Raw genomic sequence first — 24,511 nt, forward strand, 5'->3', positions numbered from 1 at the left:
CACATCTGAACCCCTGCAGTAGAAGGAAACCTCATCAGCATTTTGAAAAGCCAGTGCAGTAGCAAATAAGAGGACTTGGCCTTGGGGCACCTGGCAGGCTCAGCCAGCTTGCCACTCTGTCTGCCTGTGCTTGCTCTCGCTCCTCTCTCTCTGACAAATAAATAAATAAAATCTTTAAAAAAAAGAAGAGCATGCGACTCCTGATCTCAGGGTCGTGAGCCCCAAGCTGGGTGAAGAGATTACTAAAACAAGTAACTTTAAAAATAAAATTAAAAAGAGTACTTGGCCTTTGTTTGAAGATTTAATGGGGGAGAGAGCAGAGTGCAAGAAAGGGCAGTTTCACTGACGTGGATGATTCATTGGTGGCCAGGTCACTTTCAGGTGATATTTTGGAAGACCTACCAAGTGTGGTGGTTCAAGCACATGGCAGGGCCACTTCTAAGCATAGATAGAGAAGTAACGAATGCCCCTGTTCTCGATTAGTCCAGCTTCCTCTTGGCCACCTGGGCTATGCTCTGTAGACCTCCTCTGGCAGGCTCTTTTATTTTTTGAGCAAATACTTTGTTTTTCTTTCTGTGCCCCCAAATGCAGGGTTCTGAGACCACAAATGTGCTCTGCTTCCTGTTGAAAAAGTGTTTCCGTCTCTGGGGTCTAATAGTGGCTTAGATGGTAAGTTGGCAGAAAGAACAGTGGGTGTTGAAATTGTGTTGAGCATACAGTATGCTTGAAACATATTGAGTTAGCATTAACCCTACATTATTCCTCTTTTCTGGTCACTGAATTGTATGCTTTGAAATCTTTATTTTGGAAGACCCTTGCTTATTGGGAATGGGTCGAAAGAGGGGGCTATACTTCCTTTCTTGGTTTATATTCTATAATAGTTATTGTTTAATTTAATTTAATTTTATTTTTTTTTAAAGATTTTATTTATTTATTTGACAGACAGAGATCACAAGTAGGCAGAGAGGCAGGCAAAGAGAGAGGAGGAAGCAGGCTCCCTGCTGAGCAGAGAGCCCTATGCAGGGCTCTATCCCAGGACCCTGGGATCATGACCTGAGCCAAAGGCAGCGGCCTAACCCACTGAGCCACCCAGGTGCCCTCCTTATTGTTTAATTTTAAAGATAGACGCAAAGGTATAAAGAAAAATACCACAAACATCTGGTTTAAGAAATAAATCATTTCCAATACTTTCAAAGCCTTGGTGAGCTAGATTTTAAAATTTGGTAAGTAATGGTTAACATGAGATTTGAGAAGTCCCTTCTGGTGGCTCTCTGTCCCCTGCTCTTACATCAAGTTTCCTGGAAGTATATCGAAAGCCTCTTAGTTGCTTGTATCATAGTTGTGTGCTGTCCACTCAGGTAAGATTTGTTGGTATACTCTGTGTCCATGGCAGCCAAGTGGCCACAACTCTTGCCTGATGAGTCCTCTCTGAGAGGAGCTGCTTCTGTGCAAAGGTTTCCTTGACTCTCTCTTCTGGCACCAGAGAGGACACCCCTTCCTTTGTGCCATTTTGGCTGTTCTCAGCACTGTTATCCTCACCCTTGTTTGCTGGTGTCCCTCCCCTCCAAGAGCAAAGAACTTTTCTTAACCCAGCTCTGCTGCTGCCTCCCTGGCACCTAGCAGCCTGGCTCTGGGCAGTAGATGATGCTTCTCAGTTCTAGTCTGAGGGGGTCACAAGGGGTACCTTGAGTTCACGGGCCCACTACAGACAGCTGTCACCTCAAGCTGGAGGATTTGGTAGGACCTGTCATCTAGTGCCTGTCTGGCCTTCAGAAGATTGGTACAGAGAAAAATGGCCTACCCACATGAGCTGTGGGGGTGAGGGGGAGAGAGCTTGAAGAGGCACTATGTCACACTGTTGGGGCTGAGGCCTGGCCAAGGAAGACATGCTGGCACCCCAACTTGAAGACCACAGAGTTCTGGGTACTGCTTATAGTCTCACAGTTCCCATGTGTTTCAGTTTCATCACCCAGGAAATTTTCCAAAGAAACTTTAGGGCCAGATCCTTGGCTGTCAAGTATGGATTTTTTACAAATTAAAATTAAATCAATTGAGTCTCAAAATCCACTATGATCATTTCACGAAAGGACATTTTAACATTTAGAGTGAGCAGTACTTGACTTTGGAAGAAAGGGCATTCTGATACATTGGTTCCACTTAGCTTAATGAAGAACAGTGTGCATTGTCTTTACTTTTACCGATTTGTGGCAGGCTGGTGAAACATTGTCACGACCCAGCATCAAGTCAGAGATCATATCCTGAGCCACTGGCCAGTCAGCTGGGAAGTGGTGACTAGATGTTCCAGCCTGTTTTGCTGAGGACAGAAGAATGAACTAGTGGCTCAGCCAGCACGAAAGTGAGACGGGGAGTCCTTGTTGGCCTGCCTCTAGACGAGCCGGCCTTTGATGGAGGGGCATGGGTGTGTTTGGGTTTGCTGTGCCGGGCAAGGGAGCAGTGGAATTTGTCTGAGTCGAGCTCACACATTGAAGTGATTGAGCGCCTTACACGCAAGGCCGTGACCTGGACTCCCAGCCGAGAGGCCCACGTGGCAGGGCTTTAGCTGGGGGAGCTGGGGACAGGCTCACATCTGCTCAGCTGCTTACGTAACCCTGCTTCCAGCTCCCAGAGCCAAGAAAACACACAAGCCAGCCCAGCGGGGCCTAGGGCCCATGGTAGCACACACCATGCGCCACACAGCAAGGGAGCCTTGGCTCAGTGTGAGGACTGTCATGAAGCCCTCAGCACTCAGCCTCCTCCCTTTGCTTCTCTCAGAGGCTCCTGGCAGTGACTCTGAGATCTGATAGCAGTTTGCTGTGGTTCTGGGCAGAGCTGGCCACTGCCCTCCTGGAGCCTGAGCTCTCTGGATTTTCTTGTTGGGACAGTGCCAAGCAGGCCATGGAGGGCGGCCTCTGCAGCATGGCAGGGGTGTGCAGGGCCCTCGGGGAGGCCTCCTGACTGGCACTGGACCCAGGAAGCATTTGGCTCCAGGTCTGCAGCCCCCGCTGGCTGCTGAGGGCTGACCCAGCTCAGGCGTGAGCCCCAAGGCTCTCGGGGCTGTGGATGCTTCAGAGAAATCAGGTGGGGCACGGATTGCCATGGAGAGCAGGACTGGGGATTGCGGTGCTCTTAGTGTGTCACAGACATGATGGGGGTTGTGAGAAGGGCCCAGAGAGGACCAGGAATCTGAAAAGAGGCTGTTCAGTAATAAAGCCCCACAGGAAGCCTTTAGAGGAGCGATTCCCTTAGACAGCTTTAAATTAGGGTAGTTTTCCCTTAGGTTCTGCCACACCCTCATCAGGGAGCTCCTTGAGGTCAGGAATTGCCGTCCATCACTCCCCTTCCCCACTGGGCACACAGTCTCACACAGGTGCCCAGGAAGTACTGGGCAGGAAGGGGTGGGAGAGTAGAAGATGGACCACCTAGGTGTCAGCTCCCAGAATTGATGGACAATGGTGTCAGTTGCCGAGGAAACTCTGGAGAAGAGGCAGGTTTGGCTATAGGTGATGATGGGGTGGGGTGTTGAATAAGAGTTCATTTGGTGCTGGTTGGATTCCCGTCCCTGCAATCTCCAGATGGGAAACCAGTATCCTGAGAGTGGGTGGCACTTGCCCAAAGACCATCCAGCAAGTCACTAGTGGAGCTCAACCAGGGCCCAGGCAGCCTTTCTTCTACCTCAGGACTACCATTTTAGAACCCCCCAACAGGCAAAACTAAGATGCTTTCCATTCCACAGGTGTCTGCTCTCAGGAGGTTGGGCAGACCAATTGTGAATTCCTGTCTTCTGGGTTGGTTTCAGAAGGTATGAGCAAGTCAGTAGGGTGAGAGTCCAGATGCCTCTTGGGTTCCCGAAAATGAAGTTATGTTTAGCAGCATCTTCAGAACTAGAGGTAGGGTGGGGTACAGGGAGTTGGCAAGGGGGGGGTTGCAGATGTTGTGGGGCCCTCTGAAGTGAGAAGATGATGATTATCTTTTCATGTTTTTCACAAGTGCATTGGGCTGCAGAGCCTCCCAGAAGCTTTGCTGGGGTCGAGCAGCCCAGGCCTAATGGACCTTAGGGGGAAGGGCTACCTCCATGAAAGCCCCAAAGCTCACGAAGATGAGAGGTTCAGTTCCCCATTGTCCAGCCACCTGGGCTCCTTGTGATTTACCTCTTTCTGCAAATTAGCCAAGTCATTCCCCAGTGGAGCATCCCGAGATTCTGTATTTTTTATGAATTGCCTCACATGATTCTGATGGATGGGTCTGAGAAAAAACTGGTTCAGGTGACCTCTTACTTAGTCCTGGAGCATAGTACCTACTCACCCGAGGGCATCCTGAGGAGTTGGAACTGGGTCAGTTGTGTGAGGGACTGATATATGAGGCCTCTGTGCTCCTGCGCCAGGGCATCTGCTTTCTGAGCTCTGGTAATGAAGGGAGCAAAGAATGAAGGCAGACTGGGGCTTATTATTAATTTTAAGATTCCGGTCTGTCTTGAAATGCGAAAGTCTGTTGTTAGAAGAAAGAAGGAAGGGCATTTCTGGCAAGGAGACAAGTATGGATGTAGGCACGGTTTATTGGAATGGGAATGGAAGTAGAGCTGACTAAAGGGCCTTCTTGCCAAACTGAGAGGTTTTAGCCTTCCTTGTCAAAGACTGCAGGGCCCCTGAGCCATCAGAGTCTGTTTGTTTGTTTGTTTTGTTTTATTTTGTTTTTGTAAGCAGGAAAGTGATATGATCAGATCTGCATCTCAGAAGAAAATAAATGGGTGGGAATGGGTCTAGTGATGGTGGAACTGAGTCAGCATTGGAGGGAGGGAGGGTGTAAGAAATACCAGGGGATACTGAGGAGAAGGAAATGGGGAGTCTGCACCTGCTGACGAGCAAGAGGAGCAAGAATCACAACTTCCTTTTCTAGGGCTCGTTTCAAGAGGGTGAGTGATTTCTGGGCACAAGGGTGCTTGGAGCGTCACATGTTACTGATGAACAAATAAGGCAAAGGTGTGGTGGGCCTCGGGTGGATCTCACCAGCATGTTTCAGGCATGCTTGCTCCCAGTGTGTGGTCAGCATTCCCACCTCTATTCTGTAGTTGTCTCTGTTCTCGTGGCTAGTTGGCTTCACAGGTCAATCTCGTTACACTAGAGTAACAGTTCTCAAAATGTGTTCCCTGGTCAAGTGGTACTATGGCCAAATAAGTTTGGGAAATGGTGGATTATATAGTGAAGGGGGGTTCTTTTTTTTTTTCTTTTAAGATTTTTATTTATTTTATTTGACAGAGAGAGATCACAAGTAGGCAGAGAGGCAGGCAGAGAGAGAGGGAGGAGGAAGCAGGCTCCCTGCTGAGCAGAGAGCCCGACGCGGGACTCGATCCCAGGACCCTGAGATCATGACCTGAGCCGAAGGCAGCAGCTTAACCCACTGAGCCACCCAGGTGCCCCGTGAAGGGGGTTTCTTGACTGCACAACTTTTCAGAGCCTTTGGTGTGCCTTAAGATTGAGTATGCTTATTTGACCAGGTGACATGTTCTTCCATTGAGCATCTTACTGGAATTACTGTTTCCTGGAACCTGGTTGGAGAAAGTCTGGCCTACAGGGAATACTGGGGCTCTGGGTTTGAGTTTTTTTGTTTTTTGTTTTTTGTATTTTTAGATTTTATTTATTTATTTGAGAGAGAGAACACGAACGTTGGAGGGAGGGACAGAGGCAGAGGGAGAGGAAGCAGTCTCCCTGCTGAGCAGGGAGCCTAACTCACAGCTCAACCCCAGGACCCCAGGATCATAACCTGAGCCAAAGGCAGATGCCTAATCACCCAGGTGCCCTGGGTTTGAGTATTGACTCTGTACCCAGTTTCCTGAGTATTCCTGGGCCTGTCATCTTTTTCCTGCCCTCCACTGTGCATGCCACATGAGGGTCAGTCCCCAGATGAGGAGTGAAGTCCTCTCCTAGCTCCACCTTAGGAAAGAAGGATTTCCATGTCTGTATCTGGATATTGACCTTGGCCTCTCCCACTACTACTACCCTATCACTACCTCAGAATCCACCATCCACATCATCAGTTTTTCTTCTAAGTCGAGAGTTCTCTTACTAATTTACTTCTCTCATCTGGAACCATATTCTTCCAGGATAAAACTTGGTGGTCCTCTCCAACTTTCTCTCCCTTCCTCATCTCCTTTGTTATTCTACCACCGATACTTACTACTAAGCATTTTTCTTTGGTGTTCTTTTCAGCTGTTTCTCATCATCCTGTAGTCTGCTCTGGGTCTCAGTTCCTCCAGTCCCTACCCCTGGAGTTTTTAAAAATATGTGCATCAGGTGTCTTCCTGAGACATGGGTTCCTCATACTGCTCCTTGCTACCTTCCGATTTGAGGCTGATCCCACAACACCATCCTCCCTGACTTGCATACACAGACACACACACACCCCTTTTCCCAAATAGACTAGGTTCAGAGAGTTGATGGACATCATTTGTGCAAGGCCACACAGCTGGGAGATGGCAAAGTTAGGTCTCCACCTCAGGATTTCTGAGAAAGTGCTTTCTCATCCATTTTCTCATCCTTAAAACAACCTTTCAGGAAGTCTGAGCAGCAGCCACTCCCTTTCCAGTTATAGCTGAGAAACCTAGAATCTCAAGGGAGTGGGTCCTGGGCAGATGCGTGCTTCATAGCGTGACCAGCTGTCCAGCTTTGCCTGGGCCTAAGGGGTTTCCTGGGATGGTCGGTTGTCCTAGTGCTGGACATAAGTGCCTTTTTCGTAGCCACACTGCCTCCCAGGAGGATATGTCTCCTGAGGCTGTGGCCTGGGGGAACACTGTAGCCTGCTAACTTCTCCTTCCTTCCACCTCTGTAGTCGGCCCCATGGTGATCGAGTTTAACATGCCTGTGGACCTGAAGCTTGTGGAGAAACAGAACCCAGAGGTGAAGGTGGGCGGCCGCTATACCCCCAAGAACTGCATCTCTCCCCACAAGGTGGCCATCGTTATTCCGTTCCGTAACCGGCAGGAACACCTCAAGTACTGGCTGTATTACTTGCACCCAATCCTACAGCGTCAGCAGTTAGACTACGGCATCTATGTTATCAACCAGGTGAGGTCTGGGTAGACGGAGTGAGGGAGGGAGTATGTGAGTAATGAGGGGTGAGAAAAAGAATCCGATACTAGACGTGTGACATTTTATAACCCCGCCAGCCTCACCGTCCTTAGGCAATACAGATAAACCAGATACCATACAACTTGCTTGTCACAGTCTGCTCTTTGGGCAAGGGTATATTTGCTTGCTGGGGTATTTTATTTTCTTTTTTCTGCAAGTGCACTTCCAGCAAAATTGAGAGAAACACAACAATCCTCATTCTCCCAAAGTAGAGCATTGATTATTTCCCACCCTTGGGTAGTTGTGTATTTTCCTTAAAAAAAAAAAAAAAAGAAAAGAAAAGAAAAGATAAAAGCACTCATTTAAATGTCAGAGTTTTAGGCAGCTTCGAAATTATCCAGTCTAACGTATCTTCTGGGACACCTGCTGGAGATAGCACCCTTAGATCAGGCCTGAATGCCAGCCCCCAGCAAAATGGCTGGGGAAATTGAATTTTTAGGCCACTGAGCATTATGTGCACTGGGCTGGGTCTGAGAAAAGAGAGCTGCTCACTGCATGTCTGATTTGTGTGTGTTGAGCTTAGCCATGCTTAGGAAACTAATGTGGAAGACATGTTAGCCTTTATCAGCATGACCTGGAGCATCAGACTGATCTATAATGTAGTTTTTAAAAAATAACTTTGCTGATTTCCAGTTTGTTTGAGAAGCACTATTATTTTTCTAGAAGTGTAACTTTGGTGTTTTGAGTTTATTATAAATACCTAAATTCATGATTTTATAACTTACTAGGTGGAATAACACATTTACCCTGTCTGTATACTAAAGTTCATGGAGATTCATCTGAAGAGGACAGTATACCCATTCTGAAAGACCACTGTCCATTTCAAGATAAATTCTGGAGCTGCTTGAGGTAGTAAAAGTGTTGGTAGTTGACAGCTTCCGTCAAAGTAGAGGGCTTTTGTTTGCCTTCCTGGGACGAGAGGGAAGTTGGAAATAGTGTGTCCATCGACCATTTCTCAGCACTGCCATGACATTGTGCTGCAGAGAGATTCTGAAGAAGTAAGGTCCCACCCAGTTCTATCTGTCTAGAAGCTTCCTTCCCCACAGTGGCAAGTGGGACCCTTCTAGGGAATAATTTGTTAACAGTCCCAAATAGTATGTGATTGGATGGTGGCTGCCAAATGCTTTGGAAACTCAGAGGAAGGCAAGAGCAGTAAGTGACCTGGAAGAACCAAGGTATCGGACTACATTCCAGGCCTGGAGGGACACCTTGGCATCTCAGCTGGAGCCAGTGAACAGGGGCTTTAATGCAGAAAGAAGTTATGCATATTCCCAGAGATAAAGTTGACCCACAGGGATAGGAAAGCAGCAGAGGTGATAGGGCCAGGTGTAGGAGCTGAGTCTGTCAGGTATGGAAGAGCAGAACAGCCCTGCTAAAAGGAAACTGAAGTTCAAGGTGGGGGATTAGGTGGCAGGAAAACCCCTCAAGGCTTTTTAAGTCCCCTGACCCAATGGGCCATAGACCAAGGCCCTCAGAAAATCTGCAGGCAAGACAGCCAGACAGTTGTGGATCATCTTAGAAGAATACTTGAGAATGTGAGAGAGAATAGGTAAATGCCCTATAAAATCCAAGCCACTTCAATTCAACCAGTATTTGTTCAAGAAAACCTCTGTCATCAAGGAACATTTATCTGATGCCAATGAACACATGTTGATCGTGGCAGGATTCAGAAACATTATTAAAGCAATGGCAGTGAGTGCCTAGAAGAGGAAACCCTCATTGCCAGGAGCCAGTAGGGATCACCAAAAATAATCCATGCCAGCTGCATTGCCTTCCTCTCTTCGACAGTTACTATACCGGGAGATGAGTGACAAACTATAGACAACAGTGTTGTCAGGGCTTACTACACAAAGCATCTGATGGCCTCACCCAATCTGCCTGCACATAAGATAGACAACTGTGGGCTAGATAGCATATAAATTAGATTAAAATATATACTTGAGTAAGGAGGGTAACAGAAATCGCGGTGATGCTTCCAGTCAAGGAGGACTGGAGGGAAGGATGTAAGGTAGAGATAGGTTGTATTTTAGGAGAATGGGAGACTTCCCCATTTAATTAAAAAGTCAAAACAAATACTGGACCAGTGAAATTTAGCCATGTTCCTAAATTCCTATGACAGAATTTGTATAGATGTTTCCCAGGTTTTACACAACAGGTTTCTAAAAATGTTATACCAGCTAGAGGCTCCTGCCTGCCCCAGTCCAAGCTGGCGGAACAACCAAGCAAGCCAGCTTGGCCGGTGGCACCGCTGTGCTGGCTCACGCTGGCCACAGCGTAAGATGGGGCTTCTTCCAAGGTTTGCTTTCCGCAATGGAACTCACATGCATTTGAGAAATGCTAGATGGAACGCTGGGACCCAGGCCTCCTTCCTGCAGAACCTTTAGTGTGCTGGTGTATGTTACAGCCTCCAAAGCTACTCAGCACCCGGTGTTTTCTGAGCTTGGCTGGCTGGAGATCTGTTTTCCAAGAACCGTCTCAAGCGATGAATGTTCTTTGAATTACACTTTGGGGAAAGCAGGCCTAAACCAATACCTCTCTCCTTCCCCCCAACCCTATCCCCCTACCCCGCCTACCTCTTTACTTCCCTAGGAACTGAGACCACCACCCCCCCAGTCTCTTCCCACTTGCCGTTTAATGTTGGAAATATTTTATTTTTAGCTTTCCAAACATCTTTACATCTTCTTTCCCTTCTAGTCTTTTCAGTATCATTATCTCACCACCCCCTTCCATGTCTTTTTTGCTTCTCCATCTTTTCTAAAGGTTAACTTTCCACCTTAGGAACATCTTTTCCTCCTTACCTCTCTCTCCCCCAGCTAATCTTATCTATTCTGCTCCAACTCTACCCTGATGATTTGTTTGGGAAAGTATGATCTGACTTCCAGATAACTGAATCACGAAGAAACTTGAAGTCTGCTCTGCCTTTCCGGTAAAGAAAATCATCTGTATGATAATCCGTAAAGTGCATGTAATAAAGTGGGGAGAGGAAACCTAATCCTTGAAAAGATGCCGAAGCAGCAGCATTGGGAGCATGCCCCACCTACAAATTAGGAATTTCCTCTGTTCTCTTTTGCTGTTATATAAAGCAGAGGAAGAAAGGGAATTGGTAGCATCTAGCTTTGACCTTCCTGTAAATAGGTGTTCAAGCCTCCCGTCATCTCCCCACCTCAGACACCCTGCCTGCCCCGTTTAAGATGAGAGAGAAAGAATGCTTGAAGTAGGAGGGGCCTCTGAGAGATCCATCCCAAAGGTTCTCAAACAGGTTTTGGGGAACAGAACCTCCTGCCCCATGGAAATGCTATGCAGTCCCCCCAGCAACAGCAGATCACCGTGGCGGCTATTCTGCGTGAACTGGAGACAGTGTTGCCATCCTGAACCCCACACCTCCCCCCTTCCCCTTCAGTCTTTGCTGGGATCTGCCTGGTCCCCCAAGGCCAGGTAGTATAAAAACATCTAATCTCTTGTACCCCTGAGGAAACGAGGCTGAGAGGGGAAAGGAGCAGTAGGAGGTCACATACATGACAAGAAGGCTGCAGCTTCAGCTCAATCCCTGTCACCTAGTGCCCTCTCACTGCACCTCACTCCCTCTGTCCTTTGGGCCATCTGGTCCCAAGAAGGGCTGGGGGTGAGCTTCAGGCTTGGATTGCCCGGGTTCCAGCTCTGCCACTTCCCCACGCTGTAACCATAGGCTCAAATTCTTCAGACCTCTGTTTCCTTGTCGGCAGGAGGGCAAGGTTTTGGTATTTGCACGTGGGGCCAGTAAAACATCTGGTACAGGGCAAACCCTCAGTAAACACTGTTATTGCTATGATTTGCGTTCCTTCTTCCCTCTTTCCCCTCCTTTCTTCCTGTTTCTTCGCCCAGTGCTCTAGTGATGAACTCTTTACTGCTCTCCCTGCCTCCTGCTTCACCTCTACTGAGTACCAGCCTCAAGACCCTCCCTCCCATTTGTATGGGCTCCACGGGGTCAGAGGATAGTGGGTAGTCACAGGAAACAATCTCAAGGGGCTTAGGGACCATGTCAAACCCAGCAGCTTCTTCTGAGTAGGGTTGCCAAGTAGGTTTGTGTTTCAAGGTCCGCACACAGAGGTGAGGTTCCATGGGCTTCTGTGGCCCCTATCAGTGTCCATGTTAACCACTCCCTTTTGGTTTAGGCCCCTCCAATTACCATAACAATTTGCATCTCACAGTAAGTGGGGTGGAGGGGAGCAGGGAAGCCTTTACCAGCTGAAATTGCTGTCCATCCTCTGGTCTCCACCTCTCCTCCTGCCCTGACCTCCCAGTGTTCGAGCCTCCCATTAGGGTTCTGGCCTGTCTGCCCTCTTGGAGCCAAGGGTGCTGCTTGGTGGCACCGATGTCCTGCCTGCAGTCCGACCCCGGGGCTTTGGTGCAGAGGTGGACACCAAGAGGTCATAGCAGATGGAGGAGGGGTGCTGTAACTCCTCATACTTTAATGAGGAAAGGAAACTACAAAACCACCTACAGTGAAAGAAAGGCAGGTTACCACCTGGTAGTAAAAGCCATATGTATGAAATAGAGGATGTTTGTGAAGTTAACCAGCATAAAGATTACCAAACAGGTGAGGAATGGAGGCCCAGCTGGCCAGGTAGGTTTGTCATAACCGTGCAGCCCTTTGTCCTGAGTCAGGGGCCAGGACTGGTATGTCCGATTCTGTGTATCCTCTGGTGCTTCTGATCTTACTCAGCTGTCTAAGATCTTTCTAGTTCTGACCATGTTACCCTTTAAGCCCTTCCCTGTGTCCCCACTGCCTACAGCCAAGGGTCCAAAGTGCCAAGCTTGGCATCTGAGACCATCTAAGTCCCCGATGACCTATCTCTAGCTACTTTCTCCTCAACCCTCCTTTAGACACACTTGACACCACAGACTCTGGACTCCCTGTCTTCACTGTGCTCTCCTCCTTGTGCCTTTGCTTATGCGGCCCCCTCTGCTCTGTGTGCCTGTCCTTCCTCTTTCTAGCCACTATTTAACCCCCACCCCCACCTTAGTTAGCTCTGTGAGGCCTTGGAGTGGAGACAGCTTCTCCTGCCCACTGTTCCCTGGCCACTCAGTGCTTTCTGGTGAGGGGTGAGGAGGGATTCTATGTGTGTGCATGCTCTCCCTGGCCCGCAGCCTCTAGACCCCAGGACCACTGGGTCTGATTTCCCTCTGCCTCCCTGACCCCCATAGCTCCACGCACAGTCCAGTGCTCAGTTAGGGTTTGGAGCTAGTAGCTGCTCCCTGGGACTCCTTCCCATTTACTGAACACCCATCCTCAGGACCCCTTGCTCCTGGCTCTCTGGTGAGGTCTGTTCCTCTTGGAAGTGAAACCTCCTTTCCCAGTCAGAGCAGGTCATGAGCCTTGGGAACCAACCTGCACAGCCCTTCCCAAGGCCTCCCTCCAAGGCTTCCCCCTTGCTGACCCAGAGCAGGCTGCCTGGGACATTGCCTGAGGGTAACCTTGCTTTTCAGGAAAAATGCAGAGAACCTATTTTAGCCCTGTGGTTGTTGATGGTCTTAGACTTTTATGGTCCATTGGACTGAACCTCTTTCATGGTCTCACTTTGAATTTTGACCCTACCAGCCCCCCAGTAAGGCAGAGGGGTACTCATTGTTTCTGTTGAGAGAAAGCTTACGAAGGTAAGCAGCTTGCTCGGGGACCCATGATGGCTGGGTGGCGGAGCTGGGATTTGTACAGCGATGACCTGAGGCCTAAGGAATGCCTTGCTTTGCCACGTTCAGTCCTGAACACAGACATTCCCCTCACTGGGAAACAGCTCCATATCCATCTGGCAACACCATCTTGAGTCCCAGTGGGTTCTGAGAGGTGAGTAGCAGCTTTGGAGTAACAGCCTCAAGTCCCCATGGGAGGCTTCCCCAGCTGTCATGCCTGACAGGTAAATCTTGGTCTGAAAGCCTCAGGGTGCAGCAGAGGGGGCCCTGCCTGAGGGTTCTTAGGCTTTGGAATTTTTTTTAACCTCTTCCTTTTTGTCTGTGCACTGTTGTGAGGTAGTTCCAGGCTGCTTGTCTGGAACCAGGTATGGCCAGCTTTGGAGACAGCCTGTTATACCCTCTATGAGTGAGAGTAACCACACCTCAGCAACTTACCTCTGTCACTGGGCCAACTAGCTGGTTCCTACATGAGGCCAAGATGAGTTAGACTGAATCAGACTCGTGGGTCCCTCCCATTGTGGAGAAGGACAACAGCCCAGGCCTATGGCCCCCACTGTTTTGGTTTCTGTGTTGATCTTGTCTATTCACCATCCCCTCCCTGCCACCCATCCATGCCTTCCATTTTTCTCCTGAAGCTGTCAGCACCCAGAGTGATGTGCGCAGGAATGGGGCTCGGGAGTGGTAGGGCCAGTCCTATCCTGCAGCACCCGCTTCCTTGAGCACTGGGACCTTCTGGATCCTGGGGGCCCAGGAGCATTATGGGAAGACTGGGAATGTCTGTGTCCTACCAGAGCTCATGTGCTGTCCAGTGACTGGTCATTTCTTTTGCTGTGTGTTTTCCTCTCTCCCCCTCTATGGCTTGGTCCATTCTCCTGGGGAGTGTGGCAGAGCACTTACAGGTACTTACAGACTCGTGAATTGCCTCCCTGGACATTGTTCTGGGAAACGTCATTTTCCCTGTGCCCCTGTGATGTCATGACGGGGAGTGACAGCTTCTTTGGAATTTGCCTTTGCCCTGGAACAAGAGGGGTCAGAATGCCACCCCTATTCTTTCTTCATAGCTTTGACATTGCCTTTCTTCCTTACCTCTCTCCCTTGCATCCATCCTGTCTCTTCTTCTTTTTTTTTTTTTTTTTTTTCGTTCTAGTGGGGCCCTTTTGCTTTTACTTGTTAATCCTGTTTGTACCAAAGCAAGCTGAAGGAGGAGCTCCTCTCTGTGATCTGCTTCTTACTCTCCACCTACCTCCTCTTCTGTGCCCTCCACCTCCTAGAGAGAGAGAGAGAAAGAGAGAGAGACAGAGGAGTGCCGGCCTAACTCCTGCTGTGACTGCTGCCGCCGCCGCCACCACTGCTGCCACCCTGGTAATGTCCACATGCCCCAAATCAAACCCGAGCCCGGGCCCTGGGGTCTCCAGGCAAGGTCATAGTCTCTGTGGGCTCGCTCGGAAATGCTGAGGTCGCTGGAAGCCAGCCTGTTGTGCAGAGGTCTGAGATGCTTTGCCTTAAAATTAAGCCACAATTGAGCTCATACTGTTTGTGTATATCCTTTTGTGTCCTGCATTTTTCTTCAATTCTGTGTCATCAGCATCTTCCCATGTTCTCTCATAGCCTCATATTCCCCACTGTCTGCACTCTCCTAGCCGGTGAGCGTGCGACTCTACCGTAAGGAGCTGAGCTGTTCCTCTGCTACAAGGCATTTAGATAATTCCCACTTTCTCCCTGGTGTCAGTTCCGTGCCTGCTTGCTTCCGCATTTAGAATCTTTTCTCCAGGCTAGATATTCTGACACGGAATTACGGGTTCAGAAGCACTTTAAATAGGTTTATAGTCCTTCATATAAATGGTCAAGTTCCTTTAAGCCCTTTATTTTCTAAAATGTTTTCCTGAAGAAAGATCTCAGGGTCTCAGATCCAGGGAAGGAGGAGGACATCCTACTATGGCTTCTGTGGGGCTGGGGTTTAAAAACTCCATTCTCTGCTCCCTTTAGACCCAGAACCCCTGTTGGACTGTGCTATCTGCTCAGTTCTCTCTGAAGGCAACCTAGGGCTTCTGACCTGTGCTCTAGTCCAGTGGGGGCCATGGATGTGCTTATTCTTGCCCTGAAGGGCCCCATTTCCTTTACTCCCTGGGTGAAGAGCTGAAGTCTCAGATCCGGGTCTTGTTGAGAGCCTTTTCCCAGCTCGAGGCTACCGTATTATTATGGTTAAGAGCCGAGGCCCAACTGCTGTGAACTCATGGGTGAGTGGATATTAGCCTTCCACGAGCTCAGCATTTGTATAATCCCAGCAATTCTCCAGGAATCCTCCTCCCAGCCAGCCTGTCTACTGCCCCGGGTTCCACATGTAGGCCCGTGGGTCAGTCCTACCACAGGACAGCCCAGCCAGAGCTTTCTCGCTTTCCTTCCACCCCCTTGTCCGAGGTCTTTTCTCTTAGTTTCTGATTGGGCACAGAAAGCATGCAAGGGGAGTTTCAGCAAACATTTCCACTGACTGTAGACCTGCCTCCAGATATGTGGGTTTGAGAGCCTGTGGGTTATTATGGGTGTTGAGAAGGCGTGTGTGTGTGTCTTTGTGTGTCTTTGTGATGGGCCAGGGCATGTGTATGGGAACAAAATTGTCTCTCCTGTCACAGAGATTCTGATTCATTGAGTCTTGGCTTTGGCTTACTGTTTCCAACCTCATTGTTGCTGTGTCTTTTGGTGAAGGGGCCAGGTATGGTCAGACCCGAAGCTCTCTTGGTTGGGGCAAGTATCTACCGGTATATGCACATGGGCCTAAAATCCAGGGAGGGCAGGGTGGTTTAACCAATCCTTTAGAGTTTGTTAGAACTTGGTTATGAGAGACCTTGGTCTTCTGCAGTTGATCATGTGTCTTGTAATAAAGAGAAGGCCACTCTTGCTTTAGCCATAGTCAGGATTTGCCTGGGGATAAGACCAGACTCTGTGTACTCATTCTAAAAGCCTTGCTTGTGGGTGCAGTGCACATGCCCAGGGTGCAGGTGAGGCATGAAATGGGAATGGCCCTTGTGTTAGCCCTTGGAGGAAGGCGTTCTCTACCTGACCGCCATGACTGCCTACTCTCTAGCGCATATGAATCATATTCATGTGATTCTAGCTGCCTAGCAGCAGCTTCCGAGCAGATCTCCCTGCCTGTAGTTGTGCAGTAAGGCAGAAGGCCCTGCTTGACACGTAAAAGCCTAATCTTCATTTAAAATCTTCAAGGGCTCCCATGGCCTAAATTAAAGACAAAGCCTGAGTACTTTAGCAGAGTTCCCAGCCCTCCCCTCCCCAGCGGGATTTGGTCCACATTCACCCTCATGTCTTATTCTGGCTTCCCCATTCTGTATTTCTTTTCGCTTCTTGAATGGTTCTTTTTTTCCTCACAGCCTTTACAAATGCTGCTTTCTCTTCTAGGAGCACTCTTCCCATGCCTTTCCAGTCCCTTAGGATTTGATCAGTGTCTTCATCTCCATATCACCCCATTACAATTGCCTGTTTAAGTCGGAACTACTCAGAACTAGGACTGTGTCTTTTCCTTTTCTTAGCCCTATAGCTAAGCCTGAAGCAGACATCCAATAAATGACAAGAGTGAATATATGAGATAGAGGGAGAAGTATAATCCTTGGTCCTCCTCTGTCTTTGGAGCTGGGTTTTTTCTTTTTTCTTAATTTTTTTTCCCTTTCTGCTAATCCCCTTATTGAAATATAATTATATACCATGAGATTCGCCTATTTAAAGTACATAATCCAGTGGTTTTTGGTATATTCGGGAGCTGTGCGCCCATCTCCATTATCAATTTTAGAATATTTTCATTGCACCAGAAATAAACCTGGCATTTCTTAGCTTCTATATCCCTTCATTCCACCCGGCCCTAGGCAACCACTAATCTACTTTCTGTCTCTACAGATTTGCCTGTTCTGGGCATTTCATGTAAATGAAATCATGCTTTATGTAGTCCTTCGTGACTGGCTTCTTTAGCTTAACGTGATGTGTTCAAGGTTTGGCCATGTGATAGCCTGTATCAGCATTCATTCTTTTTTATTGCTGAATAACATTGCATTGTAGGGATATACCGCATTTTATTTATCCGTGTATTAGTTGGCAGACATTTGGGTTGTTTCTACTTTTTATCTACTTTGAATAATGCTGTTATGAATGTTGTGGGCAAGTTTTTGTGTGGACATCAGTTTTCATTTCTCTTAGGTAAATACCTAGGAGTGGAATCACTGGATGATGTGGTAACTCTTTGTTTATCCACCTGAGGAGCTGTCAGACTTTGTTCTAAGATGGCTGCACGATTTCCCATTCCCACCAGCAGTGCATGAGGGTTCCGTTTTCAAAGGACATACCACTTGCTCTCTCCTTAGTATAAATGAGGGCTCTAGAGAGAGGTTGTAACAGTCTTAGAGCAGGTTGCTTCTGATGCTTCTTAGGACATTTGTCCCTGCCATCCAGATCTGCCATCCAGAAGGGCCCTGGGTTTGTTTCATGAGGTGTCTGAAGGCAGTCTCTTCCTCCTCTCCTCTCCCTGAGGAGCTTGCCCTCTCCTGACTAGCATTGTTAGCTTTGCTTGACTGACTGTTAATACCCATCTTTAGGGATAGGCCTGGTCCTAAAAGTTTTACAGGTTTTTCTGTGAGCTTCAATCAGTGAGACAGCTTCTCTGTCCAGCTGTGGGAATGTCATACCATTTTTGTCCTTTCTTCTTTCTTCCTATCCTCTCCTTCTGTTATGAGGAGCCAGTTGCTCTTGAAAGAAGGAATATGTAGAACTCCTATCTACCAAAGTAAGATGAAACCTGCACTAAAAAGCTTGGCTTTTCAGAGGGACCCCTGCTCTCAGAGCTCCAGTTCCTCTTCATGTGTGACTGGGTCCCAAGCATATCATACCTCTAAAGGTCTTGGACTTTCTCCTGCTATAGAAATTCTCATTTTGTGAGCCACAGGCTAACTTACTTGAGCCTTAATCCTTTTTAGAACCCCTACCTTTCCCCTTCCCCACCTGCCCCACCCAATCAGAGAAGCAGGATTTGGAAAGGTTCTTGAAGCTGATTGGGAAAGGCACACACAAATGATGGAGAAGTCTCTGTGTTGGATTTCTGGAGGACAATTTGAAAGATCTGTTCAAGATGGATGGGAAGACTTACTCCTGTAATAATGATAGTAGCTGACATTTGTTGCCAGACAGTGTGCAAAGGCCTTTTCATGCATTGTTTCATCTAATAAAACCCACCTGTTGTCATCCAAATAACCAGATGAGGAAATGGAGACCTAGAGTTGTGGTTTACCCAAAGTCACATAGCTAAGAAGCCAAGAAGCTGGCATTCCTGGGATAAAAACACATGCGTCAGAAAAGAAAAATGCCTGTGTCCGTTTCCACGCTATGTATTTGGCTTGACTGGACAGTAGTGGTGCTTGATCAATATTTACCTGAGGGTAGGAAGCAGAAGACACATTGGATGCATGTGCCCATTGAGAAGAGGCAGGAATGAGGGCTGGGTGTCTTTCCACCGCCCCCCCCTGAGGAATGAACCCCTCCTATTAGTGGTGGGGGTTGGAAGGCTTGCCAGGGCCTGTCTTTCTTACCAAGAAGGTTACCCATTTCACCCAGAGAAGCCAAGAGTTGACTTTCTATAATCCCAGGGGAGGAAGGGGAAGACACATACTTTGCTTATCTACCATTTTGCTGCTATGATGTTCCTAAGGACCCTGGTAGGAAATTAAACCTGTAAGAATGTACCCCACCTTTTCCCTCTCCCAGAATCACAGAGGTGAGGCTAGGTTGAGAGGAGTGATATACAGTTGAGGCTATTTTAGAAAACTGCCTGACTAATTTAAACTGTGGACCAGACACTGAAGTGCCTTACTGAGTTGAAGAAGCTGTTATGCTGCAAGTGGGGAAAAGGATAGATCTACTCCTTGGGTTTCTCCTCTAGGCTGCCAGTGTCTGGGGCATGATGCCAGGGGTGCCCATTCATGGTTCCAAATTGGCAGTTCTTGGGAGAGGAAAAATGCTTAGTATAATCTCAGTCAGACATCTCCTTAGTTCAGATAGTCATGACTAGCAGGCCAGGCCCTGTGGCTTGGGCATGTCCATCAAGAGCTCCCTGCCCCTGCTTTAGAGAATATACCAAGAAAAGGGAGCATGGGGTGGCCACCCTCCACAGTCTATGACCTGGGTGTGAAAAGGCTTTGTTGGGATACCCTTTCACTTGTTGGAAAAGTGGTTAGTGGGGCTGAAAACATTCAGAGAAAGCTAAGTCTTAGGGTCTTCATGGGGCTAGAGGAACAAGACGGAAAGTACCAAGTGCCACATCTCTCTCTGCATTGCCAGAAGGTTCAAGGGTCTGAGAAGAAGGTAGTAAGTCTGGGTTGGGATAAAGGTTGTCACAAGATTGTTGAGATGTTTAAAAGCATGTAAAACACTTATCCTGTACCTCATATGTCATATCTCCCAGTGAACTTTAGCAATGTGTTGTAATAATAGTAATTACAACAACTTCATAGTTTTCGTATCTGGTTTCTAGACTTTGAACTTCTTTTTACCTCAAGACTTACAGAGAATTAGGGGCACCTGGGTGGCTCAGTAGGTTAAAGCCTCTGCCTTCGGCTCAGGTCATGGTCCCAGGGTCCTGGGATCGAGCCCCACATTGGGTTCTCTGCTCAGCAGGGAGCCTGCTTCCTCCTCTCTCTCTCTCTCTCTCTGCCTGCCTCTCTGCCTACTTGTGATCTATCAAATAAATAAATAAAATCTTTAAAAAAAAAAAAAAGACTTACAGAGAATTAGCTGAAGGCAGGGTTCTAAATGACTCTTAACTGGTGGGTACAACTAAAGAACACAGTGTGTGCCATTGGGCTCAGCCTTCTTCTTTCACCATGCATGATTAGAAAGCTTTGTCATGGGCTGAAGAAAGGAGCTCTTATATAAAATGTTTCCTTAATTCATTCATCATTCTCTTGGCTGCTCTTTCTGACTTCCTGATACTTGTGTTTCTTAAGTGGTTGGTTTCTCTGAGTCACCCACCTGAGGCTGCACAGCTGTAGCACCATCCATATGCTCTGTCCTCACACAGGCAGCCTTCTAGAGCACCAGTTTCCAAATCTTTTCTTGGGGGCCTGGAGAGAAGACATTGGGGAGCCCACCTTGGAAGTTGTGTAACCACTGTAGACCCTAGTGAGATATACTTTCCCCCAAAGTTGAAGGCCCTGATCTTGTTGATTCCAAGAGGGATTGGGAGAGCGCACTAAATGAGGATTTCAGTGCCAGGTCCAGCTCCAGCTGGGTCACTTTTGTACATTAGTTTCTTCATGGCATTGTTGGGAGGATTCTGGCCGGGATGAGACTATACATGTGGAAGGGCTTGTGGACTGCTAACTGTAAGGGTGGCAGTGTCGATGCTGTTACTGTCCCTGCTAACCTGGGACTGTGGTTCAGAGTGGAGACCCTTGGTGGTGACCCTGAGGGAGCCCTTGGTTGAAGCTTCCCAGTATTGTCGTCTGCCGTTGTTTGTTGAAACCCAACCCTTGGTCTATGCATCCATGTATCCATCCATCTGTCTGTCCGTCCATCCGTCCATCCATTCATCCATCCATCCAACAGTTGTTTGTTGAGCTCTTATTGTATGCCAGGCAGTGTTCTAGGTATTGGGTGAAGAAAAAGTTAAAAATTCCAGCTTTCATTGAGTTTATATTCTAGTGGGGGAACTGAAAATAAGTAAATGAAATATGAAATACCTTTGCACCAATAGACTTGGTGCTTCGAGACCCAGTGGTTGGCATCCTGAAGCAGGTGTCTTCTTCTCCCTCATACACCCTGTTTCTGCCATAGCGTGTATCACACAGCTTCCCACCCTACGCTGTGAACACAACGAGAGCAGAGATTGACTTGGGTCCATGGTATTTCTCTGGTACCTAATTTTATGACAGACATATGTGAAGGCACACAATATGGTGACCAAACCATAATCAGCCATACCAAGAGGGAAGAAGTAAAAAGTCCATAGGCACCAGTTTCCTGGCCATCTTTATGGGAATTAGTCTATATGAAGTGTGTTAAACACATGACACATATGTTTAAATGCTTTTTCACCTAACCGTACTATCTTGAAAATCATTTCCTTTTAGAGCTTCCTTATTTTTTTTAACAACTCTATTCCTTAAGGATGTTACATAATTTATTTAACCAGTTCCTTAGCAATGCTTACAACATTGTTTGCAATCTGTTGCTGTGATGAAAATCCCATGGTGAGCAAGTTGTTCATTTTTGTGTATTTGCAAGTCCTCCGCGATAATTCAGTTTCTAGAAGAGGGATTGCTGGTGCAGGGCATGCCATTCGGTATTGATTTGTAAAGTGAGATCAGAAAAAATGAGTGGACTAAGGATCACATGTAGTTGACAGGTCACCAGTCCGAGTGAGTATTCTATTCATTCGCCTTGTGGTATCTAATAGTACTTGTTCTGTTTCTGCCCCAGGCTGGAGAAACCATGTTCAACCGTGCTAAGCTCCTCAACATTGGCTTTCAAGAGGCCCTGAAGGATTATGACTACAACTGCTTTGTGTTTAGTGACGTGGACCTCATTCCAATGAACGACCACAATGCCTACAGGTGTTTCCCACAGCCACGGCACATTTCTGTAGCCATGGATAAGTTTGGATTTAGGTAAGAGATATCCACCAGAAGCTACAGAAAACCTGATGACTAGGAAATGCAGCCCCTCCAGCCCAGGAGTATCCCTTTAGTTTCTGGAAGAGAATCCTTTCCCTGAGAACAGGGTGCTTTTTAAGCCCAAAGTCAGTTATGATTTAAGGAGGAAAGTAAAATCCAGAAACATTCATAACGTTGCACATCCAGGATTTGTGTTTGGGATGGCTCTAGCCTGTAGGCTCCAAACAGATGCTATATTTCCTTGTTTTCTTCTATTCCCTTCCCCCACCCAGTTTGGGAAGCAAATTGGAATCATTTTCCCCCCAGTCAATTCTTGGGTTTGGGTACCTTAGAAGGTATACCTTGGTACTTAAGAAAGAACATGACTCTGTTTCCCTGCAAAGTACAGACTTCTGTTTAGACACTGGGACTCAGACTTTTCCATCAAAATACCCCTAGTGAGGAGGCCAACTGATGCCTGTCCCCAAGGGTACTGGTATAATCCAAAGAGTATTGTCATAGGTGGAAAATAGCCTTGTAGCCTTTTTTTTTTTTAACCTTAAAAAAAATAAAGGCACTTTGTTCCATAACTATCCATGTTTATATTAACATAAAGTTGTTTTAAATCACCCACTAGTTGAGCAGACTGACCTTCCCCACCCAGCTCTAAGTCAGCTCAAAGATCCAAGAAGCCGTGTGCTGGGCAGCCCTGGCTTCGGCTGACTGCCTCAGTGTGGCAGGCCTGTGCAGACCTGCAGTCCCTTGGTTTAGATACAGATGCTATTTTTCAGACTCATTTTATTCCCCATGATTTTGTTCTGTCCTCCCTTGCTGGGGGAACAAGGGCTGGGAGATGCAAACAGGGACACTAAGAGGCACCTGGCTGCTCGTTTGGTAGAGTATGTGGCTATCAGTGGCGGAGCCATGAGTTCAAGCCCTGCTTTGGCCGTGGAGCCCACTTAATTAAAAAGGAAAGAAAAGAAAATAGGGATGCTGTAAGTCATTCCCCCAGATCAGCCCCTAAACTTGCTATCTTAAAGAGAGGAGAATTTGGCCTTAAACGTCACCCTGCACCCTCCTAACATCCCTCCCTACCTTCCTGTTCATGTATCTTATTCTCTTTGAGATACATGAGCTCAAACCTCGCCCCCTCTTCATTCTCCCCCTTGAAGCACGGTGGTGATGACCTCATTCTTTGCCACAGCACCATGCCTATCTTACCCAGAACTAGTCAGGCTTGGGGGACAGGCGGTTGGTCAGAGAAAACAGCATGTGCGGCGAAACTGAATCTCATCATCTCAGCATGTACTTTCCTGGGAGGTCACCTAGAGTCCTTTCTGTATAAACACTGTGAGAAATCTTATTGGCCTGGCCACCTGGTTCAAACCCTTCCTTGTAATCAGGCACAGACTGTAGTGTAAGGTATGCCCAAAGGTGGGTGATTGGGCACTTAAGGGACAAAACCTAGTTACAGATGGATTACCTTTGACTCATTAAAGCAGACCCCAGGGATCTTCATGGATACTCATAGTCAGATGTCCTGAATGTATTTGAAAATAATAATGGTACCTTTTTTTTTTTTCTTATGTTCTGGATGGTTTGGCTGACTTCCCTCTTGAACTCTGAGTTAGAGTTTTCCTTAATTTGCGTGATGGATTTTAGTCTCTCTGGATTCCAGTAAAAGCCCTAGTGTGGGTTAGTGCTGCACACAAAGTCATCACAAAACCACAGCCTTTAAAGGACCCATGGGAAAACCTTTGTATGGCTTTTGGACATTACCTGAGTCTTAACATTTCATCACCATTGAAAGAGTAAAATACAAAAAGGTGTGGAAGGATGAGGGTCCAGATGCCCTACTGCTTGAAAACGTGTCAAAATAGATTCACCCTTACATATTTTGCTAAATCAGGATGTGGTAGGAATTTCCTAGAAAATGTTATTTTAGCGGATTTTCAGGAATACTGTTTGAACTGTTGGGGTCAGTTTTGAGACCAGTTTGCCTGTGAAGAATGAAAGTTATACTGATAGATGGGCTAAGGGTGGGAAGGGAGGACATGACTGGGTGGGCACAGGGAGGCTTTACGGCAATCTCAGTTTCCAGGACCTCCTGGATAAAGATTTCCCATGCAGGAGCAAGATGCATAGAAAAGCAGATTCCCGAATGGGACACAAAAGTGGGCTTATGCTCTTGTCACTAATTAATTTTCCAGGTAATCACAGAAGCAACACAGTATTCTTAGAGCAAGATTCTCCTTTTTGATATCTGTGTCTTCTCTGAGATCATCTCAGTTTGATTAAAAATAAACCAGAACAAAGACAACCCTCATAAACCTCAATTAAAAAGTCCCAGAGGAAAAAAAAAAAAAGTCCCAGAGAATAAAAATAATGTTATAAGTGTTTATGCTTTGAGCATGCTTTATTTTGAAAAGTCAAGACTTACCTAACCACTGGTCTTTGTGTGTGTGTTTCTCCCCTAGCCTACCTTATGTTCAGTATTTTGGAGGTGTCTCTGCTCTAAGTAAACAACAGTTTCTCACCATCAATGGATTTCCTAATAACTATTGGGGCTGGGGAGGTGAAGATGATGACATTTTTAACAGGTAATGGTTACAACTTAGACCTCTTTCTTCTCTGTCTCCCATCACTCCCAGGTTTTCAGTTAGTACCTGGTCATTCTGCAAGGATTGCTCCTCGGGTGGGATACAGTCCCTATTTGGCCCACATTCTTTATTTTTAAGATTATATTTATTTATCAGAGAGGGAGCATAAGCAGGGGGAGTGGCAGGCAGAAGGAGAGGCAGACTCTGCACCGAGCAGAGAGCCAGATGTGGGACTCAATCCCAGACCCCTGGGATCATGACCTGAGCCAAAGGCAGACGCTTAACCGACGGAGCCACCCAGGCACCCCTTGGCCCACATTCTTAAGTGTGCCCTTCAGTAGGTGCCACAGGTGCTGAAGAATGTCTTTAGGGAAATTCGCTTCTGTGATTTTTGCATTAGCCTTGGAACATGCAAATGAGAACCAAGTGAAGGGTTGAGTTTACTTGGATTCATACCACATGCTGTTTTGTCCTGAAGAAG

General features: G+C 47.2%; 1 protein-coding gene across 1 annotated transcript in view; it reads left to right on the forward strand.

The window, feature by feature from the left end:
- Positions 1 to 24,511, forward strand: part of B4GALT1 (beta-1,4-galactosyltransferase 1) — a 53,935-nt gene that overhangs the window by 24,355 nt on the left and 5,069 nt on the right. The window contains exons 2-4 of the mRNA XM_044265532.1: positions 6,823 to 7,058; positions 21,258 to 21,445; positions 23,908 to 24,030. Coding sequence (XP_044121467.1) covers positions 6,823 to 7,058; positions 21,258 to 21,445; positions 23,908 to 24,030 — 547 coding nt within the window. The remainder of the gene's footprint in view (positions 1 to 6,822; positions 7,059 to 21,257; positions 21,446 to 23,907; positions 24,031 to 24,511) is intronic.

The sequence above is a fragment of the Neovison vison genome, chromosome 9, assembly GCF_020171115.1.
Source record: "Neovison vison isolate M4711 chromosome 9, ASM_NN_V1, whole genome shotgun sequence".
NCBI lineage: Eukaryota > Metazoa > Chordata > Mammalia > Carnivora > Mustelidae > Neogale > Neogale vison.